A 24,550-nucleotide genomic window follows, 5' to 3' on the forward strand; every position below is an offset into this window, starting at 1 on the left:
CTAGCTCCGTGTTCGAGTGTTATCTTTTTTGGGCGACTCACTTGGTGACCAACCTAACTATTTTGACTCTTACTTCCATTTCTTAAAAGCAAGAGTTGCAAGACCAAGAGAAATTGAGAACCCACTCATCCCAAAAAGAACCACGGATCCACAAAAGTAAAAAGGTACCTTAAATAAAGATAATACTTATTCGAGTATCTGTACTGAACTAAGCAATTTAATTATCGAAATTATAATGACATATTTTGATAATAATACCTTAAAAACACCATAAATCAAGCAAGCAGACATACCTCGAATGCCTTGAATATAGACTAAAAAAGAAACGGAGGGAGTAACAATATTTATACCCACTGTTTTCACATTAAATCAGGCTTTGCTCGAGGAGCCTGCGCCTCTTCGCATGTGTATTCACAAGTCATGTTTTGCCAAAAGATTCAACCCCACCAAATTCTCTTTTTCCTATTTCTCTCTCTCTCGCACACACATTTTACACACACTTGACTCGGCCAATAGGGGGGGCAACCAACAGCCCCTATCCCCTCCTTTATCTTTCTCCCTTTCCGTCTCAGGAATTTCCACCTACTCTAACAACGAACGTCGCATGGTCAATGATCACCGTCCTCACTTCTCCGATCATTGCTCCGCCGTCTAAACAATCCGCCCAATTCACCAACCTAGCTTTATATAACACTCTCTCTGAGCTCAATTCTCCATGGACGGTGATAATTCAGTGGAGCTCTGCACTTCAATTCAGGATATGGACGACTCGCAGCTAGTCCGAGCTCCCGTAGCGGTGTCTACGGATGCTGACGTTGCTCTTGGGAATTCTCCGGCTACTACGTTGGCTTTGCAGGTGAAGACTTCTGTCACGATGATCGGCTCCGCGGAGAAGCGGAAGCGAGGACGGCCGCCACGTGGAGCTGCGGCGAAAGCTCAGCCAACAAAGAGACAGCTAGAGGAGGATGAGGAGGGGGAAGATGTTTGCTTCATTTGTTTCGATGGTGGTTCTCTTGTCCTATGCGATCGCAAGTGAGTAAACCACGCGCTTTTCGGTATTCACATAAATTAAGTTTCTAAATTTTGCCTTCTTTCTATTTTGAATCGTTTTGTTGAAGTTTACTTCAGTTTCAGCTAAAAAATTTGATGTAGTAGTACTTCATAAATGGTAAATGTAAAGGTATTTTTTCTAATTTATTTCAAATTGCTTTCGTAATGGTTTGAGATTGAGAAGTCGCTAATTGATTGTATTGATGATTGTTTCCTTAACTGTTAGGGGGTGTCCGAAGGCATACCATCCATCTTGTATAAAACGAGACGAGGCATTTTTCCGATCCGACGCTAAATGGACCTGCGGTATGTCCCTCTGCTTCTACGATTGTTGTTCCCATCTCTATTTTTTTTATCTTGTTTTAATGTTATGAGATTTTTCCTGATCTTTTATTGCACAACAATTGTGAATTTTGTTGTGATTCCGCAATTGCTGGTTTAGTTCATTCACAAGAGTGACTTAAATATCAGGCAAGGTCATATAGATTTATGTTTGTTGGTAGATTTAATCTCTGAGAGGGTGCATTATAGGCTATAATTTCATATCATTACTGCATCTGGCATTTGTTTCAGTTATATGGATAATTACCATATAAAGTTTCACCGTGGATAAAGGTGACCATGCTATTGGCCTATCGCAGTGTCACCAGAAACACATAGATAAAGGCGCAGTTAAATTTCATGGCAGGTGATTGTACACAATAATAAAAATTATAAAAGACACTCAATTGTTTTGCTATCTCATAGAATCTCTAAGGAGCGTGATGCTGAATACTTCATACTACCTCTGCTTCTTAACTCATCATAAGTTGGCTACACCGAACTGCATTACATCAATCATTTAGGCAAAAGATCATATATTCCATTGTAAATAACATTAAAATTAGTACTTATTTGTTACTTCTCTTTAAATGAACACAATCTTTAAATGATGGTGTATAAGTTTTTAGACGATATATCGTTATAAACACAATCTTTATCCTTAAAATCTTAAAGTTAATTGATAGCCATTTTTTTTATTTTGCTATAGATGTAACAACTATTTTTCCATGGCGTTCTGAAAAGTCTCGGATGTCTATTTCATAGTATCTTTCACTGGGTAAGATATTGGAGTTATCAATTGATTACTGGACAAAAGTTGATTAGCTGAATAGTAGTTATTAAATATGGAAAGTTATAGTGTAGTATCCTGATACAATGAGAATTATTATTACTACTACTACTACTACTACTACTGTTGTTGTTGTTGTTGTTGTTATCTGTACATAATCGAAGAGAATCTCGAAAAGATCTCTTCCTCTGTGGTATTCTCGAAAAATTTCTCTTCTTGTTTGATGAGAATTGCAAATCGGAAGAAAAAAAAAAAACTTAAGTCCTACAAAAACAAGGATGGGATATTTGATTAACACTAAACGTTACACAGTCAAACTAAATGGTACCTGAAAAAAACTAATCATCCATGACCTAGAGAAACAAAGATGGGATCATTTGATTACACTGAATGTTGAACAATCAAAAGAAATGGTACCGAAAGGAAATGATAAATGAACTATGCCTAAGCTGGGAACTACATTGAACAGAGTCATCTTTTGGGTTACTCAAAAGAAGCCTTGGTTTCCAGAAAAAAAGAAAAGAATCCTTGATGTGACTTACCAGATTAGGCCGACTCTTAGTTTTCATCATCGTAATGTTAGAATAAGCTGCAAAGAATCTATAGGTCTAATCTCTAAAGTGGATAAAGGTTGGTTTTAAAATATTTTTAGTATGTCATCAGTAATATGATGGAGGACAAGTGTATTTGGTACTTGTACTGGTGTGAGAATGTAGGCAATCTTAAAAGAGAAAAGAGCCAAAAAAATTGGCATGGTCTATGGGACTTGAAGAGAAAAACAAGTCACTGGTAAAATGGTAAAATAAAAAGTCACCTGCATGCTTCTTTGTAATGAGATGCAATTTTTTTGAAAAACTAACAAATTTCAAACATATATTAATTGAGAACTATAATAATCGAATGTTTGTTAAAATAACTGTTTCAACATACCAATAAACAATAGAATCAACCGCTTCTCGTTGTTGTCATTGTTTGAAGCATAATCACCCATGAAGTGATAAGCCTTTGTTCCTGTCGCTTTAAGTGACAAAAGAATGGATTTTAATAACCAAGAATGCAGGTATCCAATAGAATAGTTGAGATGCATGCAAGCTGTCCTGATACCCCATATATAAATAAATGTATATATTTGGAGAATCTGTTTTCATAGTAGAGGTGCAACCACAAACAAATACAAACATCAAATTTTATTAAAATTAAACACCAATATACATGGGAATGTCAATGACTGCCACGTGTGGTGCTGAACATTTTTGCATCCCATTTCCAGTTAGTACATTTTTTTTAACTTCACAAGATTTGGTTCCCCGTTCTATAATAAGATCTGTTATGTTTGATTTTGGCGACAATGTTCATGAACGATAAGTTAATAATAAAAAAATAAGAAAAAGATTCTTACTTATAGGCTGTAAGTCCTGTAGTCAGTTGCTTAAATATAACCAAATAGGATACGGTAATAGGTGCATATGCTGTTTATATTGGTTATCACATCACCACCCCCTGAGGCTTGCATGACATCCTCAAATTATCTTCGTTTTCAGGTTGGCATATTTGTAGTGTATGTCAAAAGGCTTCCCAGTTTATGTGCTATACTTGTACATATTCAGTGTGCAAAGGATGTACAAGAAATGCTGATTACCTCCGTATTCGAGGAAACAAAGGCTTTTGCTCAACATGCATGAGAATGATCATGCTGATTGAGAATATAGACCAAGGGAACAAGGAGATGGTATGCTGTGCCCCATAATCTCATTACAGATTGTTGATTTGGCGTTTGATGAGTTCATCAAGTCTTTTCGATTTTGAGTAAGATACATTCTTCTGAGAATGATTAATGCCTTGTGGTTAAATAAAAAATGGCACATTCTCCAGGAACTGATCTGATCATCAGTTCCAATTGGCAATTACTAATTTGTCCAAACATTTTTCCTATCATGCCTTGCTAGATTTGTAAATTATTAAAACAAGACAGAAATTGTTTGTTTAAAATTTTGTTCATGGATAGTATTAGTGTATACCTTTTATTTCTGCGGTATACTTGGTTTTGATACTTCTTTGCGATTTGTATTTGGCTTTAAGTGCCTGAAATCCTTTCAGGTTCAAGTAGATTTTGATGACAACAGCAGCTGGGAGTTTCTTTTCAAGGTATACTGGATGTACGTAAAAGAAAAGCTATCATTAACATTAGGTGAACTAATTCAAGCTAAAAATCCATGCAAAGAATCAGATGCAATTGCTAAGAGACAGCGACTACCTTTTGGTTATCGTGTTGCCCTCGATGGAAAAGGTACTATGGGCAACTCTTTTGACAATTTGGAGCTGATGAAACCCAAACAATCGCTAGAGCCACCTTGCAAGGATACTCCAAGCACTGAAAACCGAACAATTGCTGAGCCTGAAAGTTTAAGTGTTGCTGGCGGTATTCCACAGTTGGAGCTAACACAGCCCATAGAACTAGAGTTACAGAGTAAAGATTCTTCGGAGACAGAAGAAGCAGGCACCAGCATGGGGATATCTTTGACAGGGCCCATGGAATGGGCATCCAAAGAGCTTTTGGAACTTGTTGCACACATGAAAAATGGTGATACTTCTGCTTTATCTCATTTTGATATGCAGGCATTATTACTAGAGTACATTAAGAGAAATAATCTTCGAGATCCTCGCCAAAAAAGTCAAATAATTTGTGATTCGAGGCTCAAAAGTCTTTTTGGAAAACCTCGTGTTGGCCACATAGAAATGCTAAAGCTTCTTGAGTTTCACTTTCTGATAAAGGAGGGTTCGCAGAAGAGTGCTTTTATACCGGCTGGAATTGTTGGAACTGATACTAGCCATGTGGAAGCTGATGACAATATTGATAGCTCATTCTTGAAAAATAAAACTAAGAAACGTAAATCTCGTAGAAACTCTGAAGAAAAATTGGTGCAGATTAATCTAGATGAATATGGTGCAATTGATGCTCACAATATCAATCTCATATATTTGCGGCGTAATTTGATGGAGAGTCTCATTGAAGATATGGAAAAGTTCCACGTCAGAGTTATTGGCTCAGTTGTCCGTATAAGAATATCTAGTAACAATCAAAAGCAAGAAATGTACAGGCTTGTCCCTGTTATAGGTACAAATCTTTCTTAAAAGCTTTTCTTAACTAATGATGATGTAAATAAGATTTTACCCTAGTTTCCAGAGCCATGATATCTTCAATGCAGGTACAAGCAAGGCACTTATTCCATACAAGATTGGGGATAAGACAGCTGATGTACTTCTTGTAGTATTAAACTTAAACAAGAAAGAGGCTGTAGCTATTGAGTCTATTTCAAATCAAAATTTCTCTGAGGTAACTAGATACAAGCAATTGTTCCTTGTTCACTACTTTGAGTTGCATCCTTTTTTGGTCACAATTGTTAAGACCTCTGCTTACAGGTAGATATTGCAGGAGGTAAGTGGAATATTCATAGTTTCTGTTCTTTGTTGTAGCACAATATTTTTTTCTCCTTTTTTTTTTTTTTTTTTTTTTTTGCATTTTTTCCTAATTAGGCTATGACATCACATTTACCTCAAATAAGGTAGCAACAACACCTCTGTATTATATGTAGTTTTGTATAGTAAGTAAATCTAGAGATGATGATAGAGAGACTTCTTGTGCGGGAAAGAAATTCATTTGGTAGATGGGAGAAAGAGTACTATCCCCTATTCAATTGTCGTCTCTTAATACTAACCGCTAACACCCAATTTTGTCCCTCCTTTCTCTAAATAATAATTATCTTTGGCCCTAACAATTAAAACAAAGAGAGATTAGTGTCCCATCTATTGTGAGGATTCATTATAAATTGACCTACAATCTCTTGGAATTCATGCAGACCTAGCAAAAACATGGCACAATGGAAGAAAAAGTTCTGTGATACCTATTAGTTAGGACTCTGTGCAGTGTACAGAACAATTCTTTTAGATATTGGGGAATGTTAGAGAAATGAAGAAACTAGCTTTCTTTACCTCATGTGCATCATAGGTACAAACTTCTTTTTCTTAATAATAGTGATGTTTGAGTCAGCTTACGTGCACCTCGATTGTTCTACTGGGTTTTTCTATCCTCCCAACAATGCGATATTCAATCTTAATTGAAAAATCTTTGGAAGAGGAGATGGATCATTGTAGTTCGGTGCTGCTTGTGGAAGGAGTCTAGAGAGGACACAGATCACCTTTTATTGAATTGCAGACTTGTATGTTATAATCAAAGACTGGTTTTCTGTTCAATATCTCATGGGTGTTACTAATAAAGGTGGAAGAATTTCTGAGATTGGCAAGGGAAGAAGGCAACTTGAAAGAACAACCATGTTTATTTTTTTGCTTATTTGGAGTGAGGAATTGGAGAGTGTTCCATAATAGGAAGAGTGATTTTAGGAGTCTTAGAAAATCGTTCTTCTTGCATTTATTATTGTTGCTTTATTAAGCCGAGAGTCTTCTAGAAACAACCCCTCTACTTTCACAAGGTAAAGGTAAGGTTTGCGTACATACTACCCTCCCCAAACCCCACTTGTGGAAAAATACTGGGTATGTTGTTGTTGCATTTATTATTGTTGTTGTTTCCGTGATAGTAGGAGTGATGTTATTTGGAGTGGTGTTGTTGTGTTCAAGGATTGGCAAGGGAAGATGGAAATTGGAGGAACAACCATGTCTATTTAGACAACTTGGAGGAACAATCATGTCTTTGTTTGGTTTATTTGGAGTGAGGAGTAGGTGGTGTTGTTGGTATTGTTTTTTTTTTTTTTTGATGAAGTAAGAGAATTGTATTAAAGGCATCAAGTAGATGCAAGAAGTACAAAAGAGAGATACATAAAGACATAGTCAGCTCTATAGACAAAAACTAGGCTAAAGCTAAAGAGCTGACGAAGTCCAAAAGATTAATAGGACAATTGACAGGAGCTAAGTTCTGCCAACTATATAACCATATAAGACATCTAGCCTTAAGTGCGTATGTTGGAGTTTATATCCCATCAAAACATTTGCGATTCCTTTCTGTCCAAACACACCACAAAATACAAGAAGGGATCATCTGCCATACTTTACTGATGGATTTATCAACTTTCCATGAAGACCAGCTTTCATAGGTATCCTTAATGTTCTGAGGCATGACTCAGCTTAAACCAAAGATGGCAAAGAACATACACCAGATATCTGTTGCAACTGGGCAATAAAGAAAGAGATGCCTGGTGGATTCTGGCTGCAGCAAACACATATAACATCTGTTGGCCAATTGAAAGCTTTTTCTGCTGAGATTGTCCTGGGTTAGGCATGCTTCATTTAGGGCTATCCAACTGAAACAGGAGATTTTTGTAGGTAGCTTGGTCTTCCAGATGTATTTCCAAGGCCATCTATCAATGATTTCATTGGTGGAGCAAAAGTGAGTGTAGCCTGCTTTAACGGTGTAAAGGCCATCCTTGGAACTCCCCCACCTTATACTGTCAAAAGTATTTTCTTTGACTGAGAGTCCATCCAATTTTGTCAGCAAATTTAGAAGTTGTGGAACCTCCCAGTCCTGCATATCCCTCCTGCAAATAATGTGCCAACTATTGTCTTGTCAATTTTGAGAAATAGTGGAATCTTGATTCTGAGCTATCCGATAAAGGCTAGGAAAGTCAAACATCAAGATGGATCCTTCAAACCATTTATCTTTCCAGAACTTTATGTGATTGCCATTGCCCAATTTAAAGTAGGAGTTCCCGGAAAATTCACTCCAGAGCTTCTTAATGTTCTTCCATGGACTGTTGTGTTGTGTTCAGAGGATTGGCAAGGGTAGAAGGCAAGTTGGAGGAACAACCATGTCTATTTTTTGGCTTATTTGGAGTGAAGAATATGAGATTGTTCCATAATAGCAAGGGTGATGTTTGGAGTCTTAGAAAATCATTCTTGTTAGCAAGAGTGTCGTTTCTATAATAGCAAGGAAAGAAAGCAACTTGGAGGACAACTGTCACGGGGGCGATTTTTGTCAGCCCAAAGTCACACCCGCGTGGTAGTCAAGTTGTGCACTTGACTCAGCCTTCCCAACACTTAGCCAAATTTTCAGCAAGTTTGTACTTAGTTCAATTTTAGGCAACAAAGTAAAGAGAACACAATCAAATACGGAAAAATCCCAACCTTTGTATTAATTCGAAAACTTACAAAGAAAACCCTCACTTGACTATGATCACAAGTCGATCACAACGCCACTTTGACAAAGAACACAAGTCGTTCTTTAGCCAACACTAAGACCTGCCCAATGCCTAGTGTTAGTCCCTTTTGAAATACTTAGAAACCCTCACGTTTCACTTTGTTTCCCTTTTGAATTCCACACGAAATTCCACACACCAATCTGACTAAGTCCAAACTCCAAAGGCACCTATTTATAGCACATAGGCAGCCTTTGGCACTTGACAACACATCGACACTTGTTGTCTACAACTTTTGCCACTTGACGAGCTAATGCTAAATCTATTCCTATCTTGTAGTTGACATCCCCAACTACATAGGCCATGATCTACACGAAATCTTAGTGGATACAAGCATAAAGCAGACATGGGTACAAGTAGTAACAAAAAAGGTAACCGCCAACTATTTTGGCATGTGCTCTTTGACTTGGTCAGTTGTTGCACGCCCAAGGCTGGCATTGCGCCCAGCCTTGGCTCTTTAGATATTGCTTCGTACTAATGTCTTGTCTGTAACCTGCCGCCCATGACTTTGCCACACACGCCCGACGCCACTGCCGCCTGCACATGCCTTGGCCGAGTTTCTGCCTTGCCCATGTCAACCCTTGTTTCCCCGTGCCATTGCTTGTATTTTGCTTCACATAGCCTTGCCTTAGCTATCTAAAGCCTTTGCCATCATCCCGCACTGCTTTGCCTTAGCTTAGCCCGCACTTGGCATTGCCACAACCCAAAGTGCCCGTGCCACTAACTTTGGCGCGCATGCCATGCCATGCCGCCCTAACTTGCCCACACTGCCTTGTCAAGCCTTTGTCAAGCATGTCTTGCCTGCCCCAAGACCTTGGCCAATTCTTGCCCACAACAACCCTCATAACAATGTCTTGCCCAACCCATTTCCCGCATGATCGTTTTGCCTGCACATATACCAATGGCAAGGCCATCATGCCCAATCCTTGCCACAGCCGCGCCACGCCCGTTGTCAAAGAGTCAGGCCCCTAACAAACCACCTGCACCCTTTGAAATCGAGGTCCTCGTCGAGCCAACTCAGTTTATCATCCCCAATAAGGGGTTGTTGACATACAATGCCCCTGTTGCTCCATTCACATCTGCCACAATGGCATTTGCCTCCGCCACTTGCTCCTGTTTTTCCGCAGCCAAAATAGCATTTACCTTAGCCTGTACCGGATAGTCCTTCTTCAAGTGCGGTCCACCACAAGTAAAATAACCTTTGAATTTGCCTCTTTTCTCTTTGCCATTGAAAGTCTCCGCCTGCCTTCCATTCTTGGAATACCCTTCATATTCGGCAGCTTGGCCCTTCCCGCTTTTCTTCCATTCCCTTGCCTTTAACTTCCTTGCATTGGACTTTGAATGCGAAGATTCAGCCGGGTCATCACCTAAATTGAAATCAGCCAACGCATCTGCCACTGCAATAGCAATAGAGAGGCTTTGAACATTCTGCCTTCTTAACTCTAATTGCGCCCAACCCTTCAATCCGCTTATGAAGTAATGCAACTTGTCTTTTTCTGCCATATTACTTACATTCAACATCAAGGATGAGAATTCCTTGACATACTCCCTCACCGTGCCACTTTGTTTCAAGCTATGCAGTCCATCTCTTGCAATCCATGACGAGTTGCTTGGAAGGAATTGAGATTTTAATTCCTTCTTCAGCATCTCCCAAGTTTCAATCTTGGGCAGTCCAACACTTTCCACTTCCACAGCTCGTGTACGCCACCACACCTTTGCATCATCAGTCAAATACATAGGAGTGATGGTCACCTTTTCCTCATTCGGCACACGAGCAGCCTGGAAATACTCCTCTATATCCAGAAATTTTCCAACTTGTTGGCACTTCTTGCACCACCATAAGCCTTTGGTGTCGGAATCTTCACCTTGGTGCGATCATCACTTCTTGGGACAGTATTTTGCAATGCTCTTCGAAGTAGAAACACTTCCTCACGCAGTTCTTCCTTTTCCTTGTGTACCAAGGCCATTTCTTCCGGCGTAGTCTCATGTCTCGCCGCAGGATCTGCCTCCAACCGTGCCATTCTTGCAAGAACAGAAGAATCAACGCCTATTTCAAGGGCCTGCCCAACGAGTGCTTCCAACGGTTCCACCCTTTGGCGAAGTTCAGCATTTGTGCCACCAACCATGTTCCCAAACAATACCACAAAATCTGCTACTGGCCGTCTTGCCACCGCCACGAACCTGCCCTGCTTTGATACCAAATGTAACGGGGCGATTTTTGTCAGCCCAAAGTCACACCCGCGCGGCGGTCAATTTGTGCACTTGACTCAGCCTTCCCAACACTTAGCCAAATTTTCAGCAAGTTTGTACTTAGTTCAATTTTAGGCAGCAAAGTAAAGAGAACACAATCAAATGCGGGAAAATCCCAACCTTTGTATTAATTCGGAAACTTACAAAGGAAACCCTCACTTGACTATTATCACAAGTCGATCACAGCCCCACTTTGACAAAGAACACAAGTTGTTCTTTAGCCAACACTAAGACCTTCCCAATGCCTAGCCCTAGTCCTTTTTGAAACACTTAGAAACCCTCATGTTTCACTCTTGTTTCCCTTTTGAATTTCACACGAAATTCCACACACCAATCTGACTAAGTCCAAACTGCAAAGGCACCTATTTATAGCACATAGACAGTATTTGGCACTTGACAACACATTGACACTTGTTGTCTACAGCTTTTGCCACTTGGCGGGCTAATGCTAAATCTGTTCATATCTTGTAGTTGACATCCTCAACTACATAGGCCATGATCTACATGAAATGATAGTGGATACAAGCATAAAGCAGACATGGGTACAAGTAGTTACAAAAAGGTAACCGCCAATTACTTTGGCATGTGCATTGCATGTGCTCTTTGACTTGGTTAGCTGCTGCATGCCCAAGGTTGGCATTGCGCCCAGCCTTGGCTTTTTTGACATTGCTCCGCATCAATGCCTTGTCCGCAACTTGCCGCCCATGACTTTGCCGCACACGCCCGATGCCACTGCCGCCTGCACACGCCTTGACCGAGTTTCTGCCTTGCCCATGTCAACCCTTGTTTCACCCGTGCCACTGCTTGTATTTTTCTTCACATAGCCTTGCCTTAGCTATCTAAAGCCTTTGCCATCATCTCGCACTGCTTTGCCTTAGCTTAGCCACAACCCAACGTGCCCGTGCTACTAACTTTGGCGCGCATGCCATGCCATGTCGCCCCAACTTGCCCATACTGCCTTGTCAAGCCTTTGTCAAGCATGTCTTGCCTGCCCCAAGAGCTTGGCCAATACTTGCCCACAACAGTCCTCATGACAATGTCTTGCCCATTGCCCGCATGATCGTTTTGCCCGCACATAGGCCAATGGCAAGGCCATCACGCCCAATCCTTGCCACAGCCGCGCCACGCCCGATGTCAAAGAGTCATGCCCCTAACAACAACCATCTCTAGTTTTTCGCTTATTTGAGCGAGGTATAAGAGATTGCTCCATAATAGTAGGAGAGATGTTAGGAGTCTTAGAACATCATTCTTCCTGTAATGAAATTTAACTTAATTTGTCCCAGAAAAGGTAGCAGCCTAAGCTTTATTCACATCCCCTAAGGGAATTATACATCACCGAAATTGAGGCTAAAGTAACATTTTATTTTGTGTGTGCTGTCTTGGAGTTGGCTTGCATATCAGCTTATAATATTTTATCAATTTGGTGGCATTGTAATATCTCCATGTTATGGGGCGATTGCAGTATCCACGAATAGGAATTGGGTTGTTATTGAGGGGATTGGGAGTAGAATTGGATGATTTTATTCTGTGGGTTGTTCGGGATACTGGGCCCTGATTGCAGTTCGGATTAATGTTTTTTTATTTACTTTATCATAATAGCAGTAATTCAACTTTAGAAGTGGATGATTTTTGGTTGCTGCAGGGAGGGAATGGGGGTTGGGATCAGCGGTGGTGGGAAGATAAACTTGGGTCTAAGTGTGCACTGTTAGCTACCCCCCCCCAAACCCCCCAACCTGCCCCCAAACAAAAGAAAAAAAAGGAACTATTTTATCTCCGTGAGATGGGAAAATTTTGTCCGGAGAACACTCCCCAACCTGCCATTTTTATGTGAACCAAATGACTCCTTATATCACTTCATACTCTGTTAACCATTGCAACCTGAAAGTTGGACTTTACCAAATTGTCCTTTTTGGTACTGACGAATCACTCTTATGATGTTAGTGGTCTAGTAGTTTATGAAATCTACTTCTCAATGTATCGTGTGCGCCTTTGTTTATTGTCCTTCCCTATCTTGTGCTGTTTACAAACTGTGAAAGGCCTGAATCCTTTTTCTTGGGTACTCCCTTGTTTTGTTGCTTTGAAGGGTCTGCAATTTCTATACATTCTAAAGCAGCTTCAAAGCGAGGAAAATTAGGCTTCTTTTGTCCACTGGTATTTGGTTGTATGGCATGCTGAATTGGCCATGTCATGTACAGAATCAAAATTTAGCATAAATCCAGGTGCATTTTGGGAAAAACAGATTGCAACATTGTTGCATTATTAATAAATAGCTTCATTTGCCTGTCTAGAAATGGTACATCAACGTCTTTTTGTTTTTACTTTATGCTAAGAAAAATAGAACGTGAACCTAATTCAACTCCAAAAACTAGTTGATGAGGTTAGATTGTCCAAGATCATATAAAGAACAAACTACAGTCCATACCCTCAACCTATCTGAGACTCTACACCCTTCTATACGCTCAAGGTTGGAGGGTTGGACATCTGTAGCATGAATAACATAATATGGGGACCATAGCCCAATATCAGGGCTGAGTTTGGCTATGATATGTTAAAGGAATGCGGACCTTGGATCTAAATCTACTTCAAAAGATAGCTCATGAGTTAAAAATTGTTTAAAAAGACTACCACCAAATCATGGGGCCTAGTGGTATCAGGGGAGTTTACCACACTATAGGTTTGGGTTCAATTCCTTTTATCCTCCTTTCCTTTCTCCAGTCCCCTAATTAATGATAATTTTTCTTTTAAAAAACGAGACTACAATTCATACCCTCAACAATGTGTGATTCTAATAAGTTCGGCTGCTCTGTTACCTTAGTATGTTGTCCTTGTAAAGGGTATGTAGCAATTTCAGCAGGTGACTGTTGTTGATTCGTGTGATATTTTGATCATTCATAGTTATTTCTTCAGGATGAATGCAGAAGATTACGTCAGATTATAAAATGTGGGCTTGTAAAGCGGCTGACGATAGTAAGTGTGAAATTGATGATACTTTTAAGTTTTGCTTTAAGATACTACGACATCTGACTTATTGATGCTTATTCTTTTACATAGGGTGAGATACAGAAGAAAGCAATGGAACTCCGCGCTGTAAAACTCAATGATGTATGTCAGTTGCTTTCTATGTAATCGCACCTTATTTATTATTCATTGCTATTTGCTCTTCTTTCCTTTAAATTATCTTAATCTTACCTACTTTGTTCAATATATTGCTCAGCATTTCTGGGTGATATCCTGTCTCATGGTTGATTTACTTAATATTTGGAGCAAAAGTATTACAAAATTCCTTAAATTTGCCCCTGGGTCATATGCAGTGAGATTAATTGTGAAGATGGAGAAGCAATTTAGTATATGATGCAACACTTTGCTTTGTTAGATATTCATATAAATTTCCCTTCGTCAAGTAAATTTAATTGGAATGGAGACGGTCAAGTAAGGTGGGATTGAAGGAGCTTAAATTAAGTCTTTAAAATGTGTTAGAAGGGTTTCCTTTCTTCTCTGTTTCTTTTGTGCTTTATAATTGGGCTAAAGCACAAAGAAGCTGCAGCTGAAAGAAGGAAATGGTAGCTAATCTACACATTTTGTTGCTCCACATTCCAAAGTAAGAAGTTGTTCTAACTCAAAAACAAAAGTAGGCAAATTGTTGTGGCTGCTCTCATGGAACTTAAAATTTTTGTATTTAAAAAAAAAGGGCAGCCCGGTGCACAAAGATCCCGCTATGCGCGGGGCCCGGGGAAGGGCTGCACCACAAGGGTCTATTGTACGCAGCCTTACCTTGCATTTCTATAAATGTTATAAATGTTGTGTTGCGATATTTCTTAAAGAAAAGAAAAAAGCTGTGTTTTGATATTTCAAAAAAGAAATGCTGTGTTGTGATATGCTGTTTTTTTTTTGAAAAATAGTCTCTGGAAGAAGAGGTACTGCGGCTCATCCATCTTCGTGATCGAGCAAGTGAGAATGGGCGTAAAAAAGAATATCCTTTTCTCTGTTGAGACTGTTTACCTTAATACTTTTGTTATCTTTAAATCAGATTGATGACGCCTCCAACTGAAATAGCTGATGCACCATACTCAAAAACTTTTGTGCTTTTTTCTTACCTTTTTCTCTTGCTCCTGTCTCTTTTCTGACAGTTCCATATGTTTCTGTCTGATTACCTTAGCAAATGAAAAAAAATGGGTTTATAGCATGAGGGGAAAAAAGCAGTCAGAGGACAGAGGTTGGTTCTGAAGAGGGAAAAGGACTAATTTTATTACAACGAGAAGCTTGGTCCTAAACAGGAACATAACTAATTTGAATTACATTTTAATTAGGTTGAACACTTTTTAAAAGTTAAACTTAACCTGAGTACAGATGGACGTCCTTTATTTCTTTTTATCATTATAAGAAGATGGATGAATTTACTTGGTATAAGCTGGAGTGCTTTACAAATATGTTTTAACAATAATTATTTTGATAAGGTTCTGACTACATTGTGCTTGTCTGGATCTTCACATACATTAGTGGATTGACCATTTCAAAAACTAACACATTTTAAAAGAATGGGTTCACTCAGAATTGCTTTTTGTTTTTGCAAGTCACCTCTTATAAATAACACAAATGAAATGTGTTACATACAAATTACTTAAGCTATAGAAATATAATCTAAATCTTTTAAACCCTCAGGGGTTGGCCTGGTGTCAATTGACTTGAGCCTTGGGGTTTGCTCCCTTTCAAGGTCTCAAGTTCGAAACCCACTGGGTGCAAACAATTTCTGAGGGTCATCGGACTGGATAAAACCTGAATTAACCGTGGTGCACTTGCGGGAAACTCCTTGCCGAGGGCCTGTGCACCCCCGGGATTAGTCGGGACTCAAAGAGACTTGGACACCCGGTGCAAATCAAAAAAAAAAATCTAAATCTTTTAATCATGAGATTACTGCTGGAAGCATATAGTGCTGTTGTTACATCACAATTTTAAGTTCAACATCTAAATGAATTGGGAGATTTATAAGATTTCAATATGAAAGTTTGATCTCGACATTCTTCTTCAAAAAAGAGAAACTTTGATTTCAATATCTATGGATGTCATTTTTTGTACTTGTTAATTGGAGAAGACATTGACCATGGGTATGAGGACTTCCTTGACACTTTTACGCTCAGAGAATGTGTAGAGAAATTAGAGCTTCTGAAGACGCCTGAGGAGCGCCGGAGGAGGCTACTCGCAATTCCAGAAGTGCGTGCTGATCCAAATATGGATCCTAATTACGAATCTGAAGAAGATGCTGGTGCATCCGACTTCAAGAAACAAGGTGTACAGCATTGTGTTTTCAGTCACTCTTTTCCAACTTATTGCTAATTCTTTTTTATTGTGCACATTCCAAAAGATTGCTTACAGCTGATGGTTATGTAATGCAGTTGAATATGAGGAGCCAAGATACACTAGATTTAATAGAAGCCAAGACAAGCTTATGCCTTCACGGAGGAAAGGTGAGATAGTAATTGTACTAGCAAGTCTTTCAAAAGTTGATTTTTCATGAGCTAAATAAAATATTTGTTTTGTTTATCCAGCTAAAGAGGGATCTATGCCATGTAAAATGAGTGAGAAAAGAGAGGCCCATGGAAATAATATCTTGAAGAAGCTAGGAAATCAAGATACTGCATGTCTGGCTGTGGATAGGTCTGCATCTGAAACTTCAATTGCGAGCCTCTCTACAGTGAACTCAACATCCACTAACATTTGTGAAACAGACAAACTTTGGCATTACCGTGACCCTAGTGGTAGAAAACAAGGACCATTTTCAGTGATGCAGTTGAGGAAGTGGAATAAGTCGGGGTTTTTCCCACCTGATATGAGGATATGGACAGATGATGAGTATAATGACTCAGTACTTTTAACTAATGCACTAAAGGGGCTGTTCCATAAAGCCCCTCGGCCGCATGATGAGATATCACACCGGTCTCGGGAGCTTGGTGCTGCTTCTGTAAGCAGTAGTGCTGGTGCGTGTAAAAGTGCAACTGGAACAGGGAGAGAATGTGGAGAGAGGGAGGTACCTTGGCACCTCCGTGTGACAAATAACCATTCTAATGGTAACACCGACACTACAAGGATGGATGGATTATCCTCATCTGTTCCAAAATCTTTGGATTTGAATAACTCTTATTCTTACAAACCCCGACCATCCAGTCATGGGAATGTGCACGGAGATCCTCCACATGGGAAAAGATGCCATGAAAATTTTCAGTCCAGTACCGGTCATATGGTCCAGGACTCAAGTGGAAGCACAATATCCCAAATATCTGATGGCCGCAACCATAGTATGCTATTCAACAGTCAGAGGAATTTAGGACAGTCGTCTGGACAGAACTGGGGATCCTTAACCAGTAATAGAAGTTCGGTTAACATAGATTCTGGAAATAGTTTTGCTTCAGTTACTGAGTCAAGTGATTCATTGGAACAGAAAGGTATCAAGAATTATCCAGATCTGCCCAGTCCTACCCCACAAATAAGCTATGCCAATGTTGAAGCTCAGGCAGCTGAAAATCTGCTTTCTTTTAGTTCGGTTGTTCCAGTTTGTGCTTCAAATGTCCAGGATTTACCTAGTCCTACTCCAAAATTGAAAGACGAAGCTCCAGTTGGGCATGCAGCAGCGGACAAAGAATCTTTTCCTTCTAGTTTTACTGTTCAGCATTCAGGCCCTAGCTGGAGCAGTGCTTCTAGTTTAGTGATCAGTCGGGCCCAGCTTCCTGAAATAGCTAATGGATGGGGTGGATGTTCACCAGCTGTGAGACCATCTGTGGACTCTGATCTTGTATCTGATTCTTCGCTGAAACCAGCTGAAGCAGTGTGTGATCGTGTCGACGCACCTATTTCGGATGCCAACCAACTCGATCGTAATTCCTCATCTCATCCAATCTCAAACTGTTCCGATTGGCGAGCAACCTTTGGCGAGCCAATTGAGTTCAGCACTTTAGATGAGGAATCAGTGTCAGATCTATTAGCTGAAGTCGATGCAATGGAATCTCAAAATCAAAGTGGTATGGCTTCACCAACCTCAGCCATGAGGTGCAGTGAGGAGATGATACCTGTGTGCACTAGTGACTGGTTCGGCTCTATTGAGGAGCTGACTCGCACGCCTGATCCCGCAAAAAGTGATGCCTTGAGCTTCACTGAAGATATTCAATTACCTTGTCAATCCTCTCTGACAGATGAACTAGCGGGGGCATCACAGGCTGTTGTATTTGATCCTTTAAAGAGGTCTAGCGGGAGTTCATCTTCTAGCAGCGAGGGAGAAACAAAGTCGGCTGATTTTTCCTTTTCCCAGGGAGAAGCTGGGTCCAACGTACCTAACCCTCTACCACGAGCCAAGAAACTGCAGCTTCAGTGATGAGTCAGAGTACTGTACTGGAAGCTATGACCTCTGATTGTTGGGCAGCATCTGGAAACAGGATTTCGGGTGTACCGATTCAAGGATTTGCGAATGGTAGTCAGGATAGCTGCATGGGAACTGCACGGGGAAATTCACGCATGAATCGTGCCACTTTTACTGGGAATCCAGCATTTGGAACACAGTATATATACACGGGAGAGGTCTAGTTGTCCAAGAGATTGGGTTGTTCCAGTAGGGGAATTTGGATTTGGTAGGGATAGGTCATTCAGCAGACAGCCATTTGGTGCTGGGGGTTACTCTAGGCCTCCTACCAAAGGACAGAGTTTGTAAATTTTATGAGAGTGGGCGTTGCAGGAAGGGAGATTCATGCGACTATCTCCACCCGTGAAGGTGAGAAGTTAAAGGCGAGTTCACGGCAATTGCTTTAATTTTTCTTTTGTACAGGCAATTGCCTTAATTTTTCTTTTGTACAACCAAAATCTTTTACAGTAAGATGTAGTTAAACTCTCATAATTCAACCGAAAGAATGCCAGTAAAAATGGCAGGGTACAAAATTATTTTTCCCACAGAACCATAATGTTAACCTGGCAGAAACTAGTGCAGTAAAGCAGGCAAAAACAATTGTATTTGTGTATTATCTTTGTATTTGATCCTGAAAATATTGCTAATGTACAAGCTGCAGCAGTGAATTGATAAAAGTTGCGAATTCTGTACGTATACATTTGGAGAAAAGAGGTGCTGCTCTTCTGAGATTGGTTATTATTATCCTCAATCTTGTTGCCATTTCTACCAGTGAAACATAACATTTTAGCTTCTGCTCTAAGGAGGTCTGAATAGATGTACTGGTTGGTTCAATTTTTGATAAGTTAAAGATGAGTCGAGTTAATGAATGTATTGTAACCAATTGCTTGGTCAAAGTAGATTCAACAATAACTATAACCAAACCCCTGTAGCTCAAGACTTGTGTTTCATTTTTTTTTAAAATCTTTTTTCCATTTTTAGGAATTTGTTCCATTATGGGGCATTACACACGATGTTGTGTTTCTTTAGACTTTAGTTGTGTTGATCTTCATTTATTTATAAGATAAAAAAGTAGAAATAACATTAACTGATTTATTAAAATATATGAATCAAATTAAACTAAACATTGAACAACTCTATCAATCTTCTTATTTTTTTCAACTTTTATTGATTATAAATCATCAAAATAAATGTACCCGTTTTCTAAATACTTGACTAATGTCTTGTGCAGTTCTAGTTAAGTCTCTAGACTTGATTTTGGACGCCTGCTATCAACTAGCTAGTTCCTTCTAGTTATGATTGTTCATTAACCTGTCTACAATTGACTGATAATAGTGCTTCTCTGATTCTTAATTAGGGTTGGGCGGTGTGATTGGTGGGTTTAAAGTCTATGCGGGTGGGCCAAGAAAACATAAAGCTTCAAATTTCAGTTAAAATAGCACGGGCTAGCCAGTTTTCGGACTGATAATTGAAAAATAGCTAGCGTTTACAAAGTCATTAAAAAATAGCCACTATTTTATTGCAACACAGAAAGTTCCAACATAATATACTGGAGATTGGAACACATGTGTATGAACTTTTAGCATAATGTGCTGGAACTCCAGCACACAAAAAGTTCCAACATAATATACTGGAGATTGGAGCACCTGTGTATGAACTTCCAACATATTATGCTGGAACTCCAGCACACGGAAAGTTCCAACATAATATACTGGAGATTGGAACTTCTGTGTATGAACTTCCAGCATATTATATTGGAACTCGAGCACATTATGAAATTCCAACATGTTATGCTGGAAGTTCACATGTACAAAATTCGAACTCCAACATATTATGAGCATATTATGCTGGAATATTTTCTGAATTTTGAACAGTGTTTTTGTTTAGATTTATCTTTACATGAAAAATGACTAAATTTTGATTACTTTTAAAATTATGGCTATTTTTCAATTATCATTTGTAAATTTAATTATTTTTGAATTTCACCCTCAAATCCAAGATAGTATTCTGGATTTCAATTGTTCTGTTATAGTGTTTTCGCATTCAAGTTCAAGGTAACTACGTTTTAATGAACATTCAGACATTGGTTATTTTTCAAAAGATGGTCTGAATAGTGGCTAGCACGTGCAATTTTTAGCAATGGGAGTGTGGTGCAAGTTGAGACAATTTTTTTGAAAAAAAATCAGAACGGGCTGGGCGGTTGCAGATTAAGACCCATTTCTTTCGAACTAAATATCTAAACAGTTAAACCCCTCAACTATTTTCTACTCTTGCAAAATCCTTTGCAGCAATAGCTAAACGATATGCTCGTCAGATTCAGAGGCAAAGCAGGAGCTGTATCTCAATATTTCTACTCAACAAGTGCAACCCCAGCTCCTGCCCCGACACATTTCTTGGTGAAATACCTGGTTAATTCTCTAGGATTCTCCAAAGAAGAAGCAACCTCTACATCTTCCAAGGTAACTTCATGGAAAACCTTAAAAAATCCCGATTTAGTCCTCAATTTCTTGAAACAATCCGGATTGGACGATACCCAGATGAAAAAATTAGTTTCTAGAGCACCCAAATTGCTATTCTATGATTTTCCCAAAACCCTAAAACCCAAATTCGAGTGCCTTATGGACCTCGGGCTATCCGGGTCGGACCTGGTGAATGTCATCACTAAAGATTCAACAATTGTTGAAAGAGGTTTAGTTACTCATTTGAGACCTACTATTGACTGTCTTAGGAGAACTTTGGGCACTAATGAAAATGTAGTTAAGGCTATAAAGAGAACTCCGTGGTTGCTTTCTTTTGGTGCTTATCATATTATGGAGTCTAATGTATTGTTGTTGAGAAACTGTGGTGTTTCTGATGTGAAAATAAAAACACTTGTGCTTAGGAATCCTAGGTACATTACACAAAAGACTGAGTGGGTTAAGGATTTATTGCTTAGGGTGGAGAAGGATTTTGGGCTTCCGCTTAACTCCCCTATTTTTCCTTATGGATTTCATACGTTAGCCTCACAAAAGAAGTCTAGGTTGGAAAAGAAGATTGAAATTTTCAAGAGTTTTGGATGGTCTGATGATGATATACTCGTGATGTTCAGGAAATTACCTTATTGTGTAGCACTCTCAGAGGTTAAGATTAAGAAAGCATTGAATATTTACATGAAGGAGCTCGGTTTTGAACCTGCTTACTTGGCTTCTCATCCTTCAATTTTGGTCTATAGTTTGGAAAAAAGGGTGGTACCTCGGGTGCAAGTCTTGAAAATTTTGGATGAAAAGAAGGTTGAGAGGAGAAAGTTGGATCTCTATTATGTTCTGAGCTTAACAGAGTCGAAGTTCATTGAGTATTTTGTGCTGCCCTACAAGGATCAGATACCTGAATTGTATGAATCACACAACAAAACTGTGGCTCCTTAAAATTTTCAGTTGTAGTGCAATACAGTTTTTGCTTTTGTTTTTTCAGTTTGTATTCTGAAAAATATAGTCAGTGTTGTAAAAAATCATTTCTGTCCTGATAAAGCAAAAATATCATGCCTTATTGTTTGTCATTTCCAACTTATTTTGCTTCCTGGAAGTTAAAGCAAAAATATATTGTTTAAAGAAGAAGTTTGCAATTTTCAGGAGTTAACCAGGATATAATAACCATGGTTAGAATGATTATCAAAAAAATAATTACCATTGTTCAGAATGTACCTTGTTGTTTAACTTTCTCAGAGGCTGCAATCAAGAGGGACTTGGACTTTCTTATGAAGAAATTGGGATTAAAACAAGAGATCTTCGCTTCTGCTTCCCATATATCATATATCCTAAAGAAAAGTGTCCCGTCACAGATGAGAAGTTGGGTATGAGAGAGCATAACTAATATCAAGTTCTCTGGCTCAGTGAATCGAAGTTTGTAGAACAATCTGTGCTGCCTTAAACAGGGCTGAGATTCTCAATTTGTAGAGTACTTTTGAGGAACATCTTTTTGCTATTAGGTGCAAAAATTTATATCTTAATCTTTCACATTCCCTTTGGCTGCAATTCATCTCTTCAGTAGTGAAGAATGCATATATGTAGTCAAGAGATTGATGCAAAATCATTGTCACATGAAAATCAACGTTTTCCTTGAGTTGGAGTTTTTGTTATACATATCATATATTTATATATTTTAACAAAATCAGTTAATGATATTTCGTTTTATAAATAAATGAAAATCAACCCAACTAAAGAAACACAACATCGTGCGTAATGCCACATGGTGGAACAAGTTCCTAAAATGGAAACAAGAGAAGCAAATGAAAAACAAGTTTTGAGCTACAGGGGTTTCGTAATTATTATTGACAAGCAATCTTTGGACGCTTGATTGCAATAGATTTGATTAGCTCAACTCATCTTAACTTTATCCATAATTGAACCAACCAGTACTTTTTATTCACAGTTTCTTAAAGAGTAGAAGGTTGTTTTCAGAGATATCAAGATTTAAACACACTGTCAAATAAGTGCTTTTACAGAATGGTATAACAAGAAGCCCGTCTAGCTCAGTTGGTAGAGCGCAAGGCTCTTAACCTTGTGGTCGTGGGTTCGAGCCCCACGGTGGGCGCTTTATTTTTTCTTCTTTCACCAATTAAATTAATATGGAGACCCAAAACGGAAAACAATGCACCAGCCGGGAATCGAACCCGGGTCTGTATCGTGGCAGGGTACTATTCTACCACTAGACCACTGGTGCTTTATTAGCATTTATTGGTATTGATATAGATTAATATTTGGTACGAGTAAGCAGTGGCATATCATTCTTGGTGATATGTGCCTTAGGGGTTATTTGGTGTTCGTGCATAAAAGCATAAGTATCCAAATTCTATGCATATGTGACAAGTGAGGCTTGCTCAGTTGGTAAAACCATCTCCACCCATGATCATTAGGTTTTGGGTTCGAGTCACGCTGAAGGGGAAATGTGAAAATACTATTGATCCTCCTTATTTGGGGGAGGGGTTTAAAAAATAAAATCCAGAAGGAACTAACAATTTCCGAAAGGAAAATATAAATTCGAATTTGTAATTAAAAAGAATCAAAGGTTTGCCTCAATACATATAGCAATTACGTAGTAGCACGGTCTCATTATTTTGTAATCGTAAATTATTGGTAGAGGCTTTTCCATAATTAAATTTTAAATTGGCAGAATAGACGGACAAACATCTCTATTTATTCGGTTTTGATATCCTGATCCTCCTACTCTACATAGTTTTAACCAAGCACTTGAACTTGTATAAAACAATAGTTTTAAACACCTCCGATATCGTGTGTTGTTTGTTCGCGCTGATATAAAGGACACATCATATCCACCTCACATAAATTAATGCCACATCATTATTTATTTTTACAAAAAATACTTTTTAATAAAAATATCAAACCCATCCCTTTCTTCTCCAAGAAAACCCAAACCATCCTCCTCTCTATCCACCATTCCATCTCTGTCTCTTCCACTCGCCACTGCCATTACCACACACTGCCACCCTTCCTCTTCCATCTGAAAACACTCAATCAAACCTACTTCATTTTTGTGTCCTAATTTTTCTCCATTACTCCAATCCATTTCAACCAGCCATGGTGTTCCTGCTCGTCGCCAACCTCTCCAAAACCACCATTATCTCTCCTCTTCTATTCACATTCATGTCATCCTTTAAAAGCCCAGACATCGAACGAATTTAAGAAAATCTATCCTTAAATTTTCTTTCAAGCCAAACACCCAAGAAGCAACACCAAAAAAATTAAAAAGAAAGAGAAAAATGTTTCACTTAGTATTTCCTCCCTCAAAATCCTTATTGACCCTCTAGCTATAGCCGGAAAAATTTATAAAACTAACAAAATCAAGGTTCGTCGTCGTCAGCAGTCGATGGCGACCAAATATTTGGCTTGGAGTGCTATTTTCAAGCTTCACCGTCTCTTAATTCTCCGGCGTCTTCATCGTCTTCTTCAGTTATTTTGAGAAAAACAAGAATTAAACAACTTTGTTCCCTGACTAGGTGTTCTGCTAAGCTCTATCAGTCTGGTATTGTCATGTGTTATACTACTAATATTTTTATCATAGCTCCAACTGATTGCTAAAATTGGAGGAGAAATAATATAATAGTGTTTGAGAAAACTCTTCATGAGAAACAAAATTTAATATTATAGGGTGTGGAACCGTGCCAATTTCAATGGCGTGTTTTAGGGATTTTGGGGTAAGAAGAAGCGGATGGGATGGAGATGAGCGAGATAATGGCTAGCATTGTTTTTTCTTTTTCTCTTTTATTATTTTCTAATCAAATTTTGTATAGTTACTCGCATTTAGGAGCGCTCAATCACTTATTTTGTTTGACAAAACAAAACAAAGGCCACATAAGTTTGGTCAATGGTCATAGAGGTTTTCTTTGTGCAAAGAAGTCACACAATACAAACTTGAAATGTTGGATTTTTCCTTCTTTAATAAAAACGAAAAAACAAATCAACAGAGAGCCTGGTTTTGTGCAATTAGATTTGTAGAGAAACAGGGTTAATCATAGCCAATATTAATATTTAATGATATATCTAGCACTTTTACGGC

The 24,550-nt window shown here is 38.8% G+C and overlaps 2 protein-coding genes and 2 non-coding genes across 4 annotated transcripts; 3 read left to right on the top strand and 1 right to left on the bottom strand.

Annotated features, from left to right (window-relative positions):
• The first annotated feature begins 371 nt into the window (after window positions 1-371).
• Window positions 372-18,531, top strand: LOC107784333 (zinc finger CCCH domain-containing protein 44). The gene is given in 14 exon segments (XM_016605460.2): window positions 372-1,032; window positions 1,277-1,356; window positions 3,703-3,890; window positions 4,259-5,276; window positions 5,368-5,495; window positions 13,522-13,581; window positions 13,666-13,716; window positions 14,514-14,584; window positions 15,744-15,898; window positions 16,005-16,076; window positions 16,158-17,933; window positions 17,936-18,161; window positions 18,163-18,294; window positions 18,296-18,531. Coding segments are annotated over 14 exon segments (4,344 nt in total). The 5' UTR covers window positions 372-715; the 3' UTR covers window positions 18,366-18,531.
• A 1,686-nt stretch (window positions 18,532-20,217) lies between these two features.
• On the top strand, window positions 20,218-21,533 carry LOC107784334 (transcription termination factor MTERF8, chloroplastic-like). Its single transcript, XM_016605464.2, has one exon. The coding sequence runs from the start codon at window positions 20,302-20,304 to the stop codon at window positions 21,400-21,402; it is 1,101 nt and encodes a 366-aa protein (XP_016460950.2). The 5' UTR covers window positions 20,218-20,301; the 3' UTR covers window positions 21,403-21,533.
• Window positions 21,534-22,494: 961 nt separating this feature from the next.
• On the top strand, window positions 22,495-22,567 carry TRNAK-CUU (transfer RNA lysine (anticodon CUU)). Its single transcript has one exon. It is a non-coding gene; the product is annotated as a tRNA-Lys (tRNA).
• Window positions 22,568-22,625: 58 nt separating this feature from the next.
• Window positions 22,626-22,696, bottom strand: TRNAG-GCC (transfer RNA glycine (anticodon GCC)). Its single transcript has one exon. It is a non-coding gene; the product is annotated as a tRNA-Gly (tRNA).
• Window positions 22,697-24,550: the final 1,854 nt, after the last annotated feature.

The sequence above is a fragment of the Nicotiana tabacum genome, chromosome 17 (assembly GCF_000715075.1).
Source record: "Nicotiana tabacum cultivar K326 chromosome 17, ASM71507v2, whole genome shotgun sequence".
Taxonomy (NCBI): Eukaryota; Viridiplantae; Streptophyta; class Magnoliopsida; order Solanales; family Solanaceae; genus Nicotiana; species Nicotiana tabacum.

What these genes read in the sequence shown, in the direction of transcription:
- LOC107784334 (XM_016605464.2), top strand. Translation starts at nt 20,302, where the DNA reads ATGCTCGTCAGATTCAGAGGCAAAGCAGGAGCTGTATCTCAATATTTC.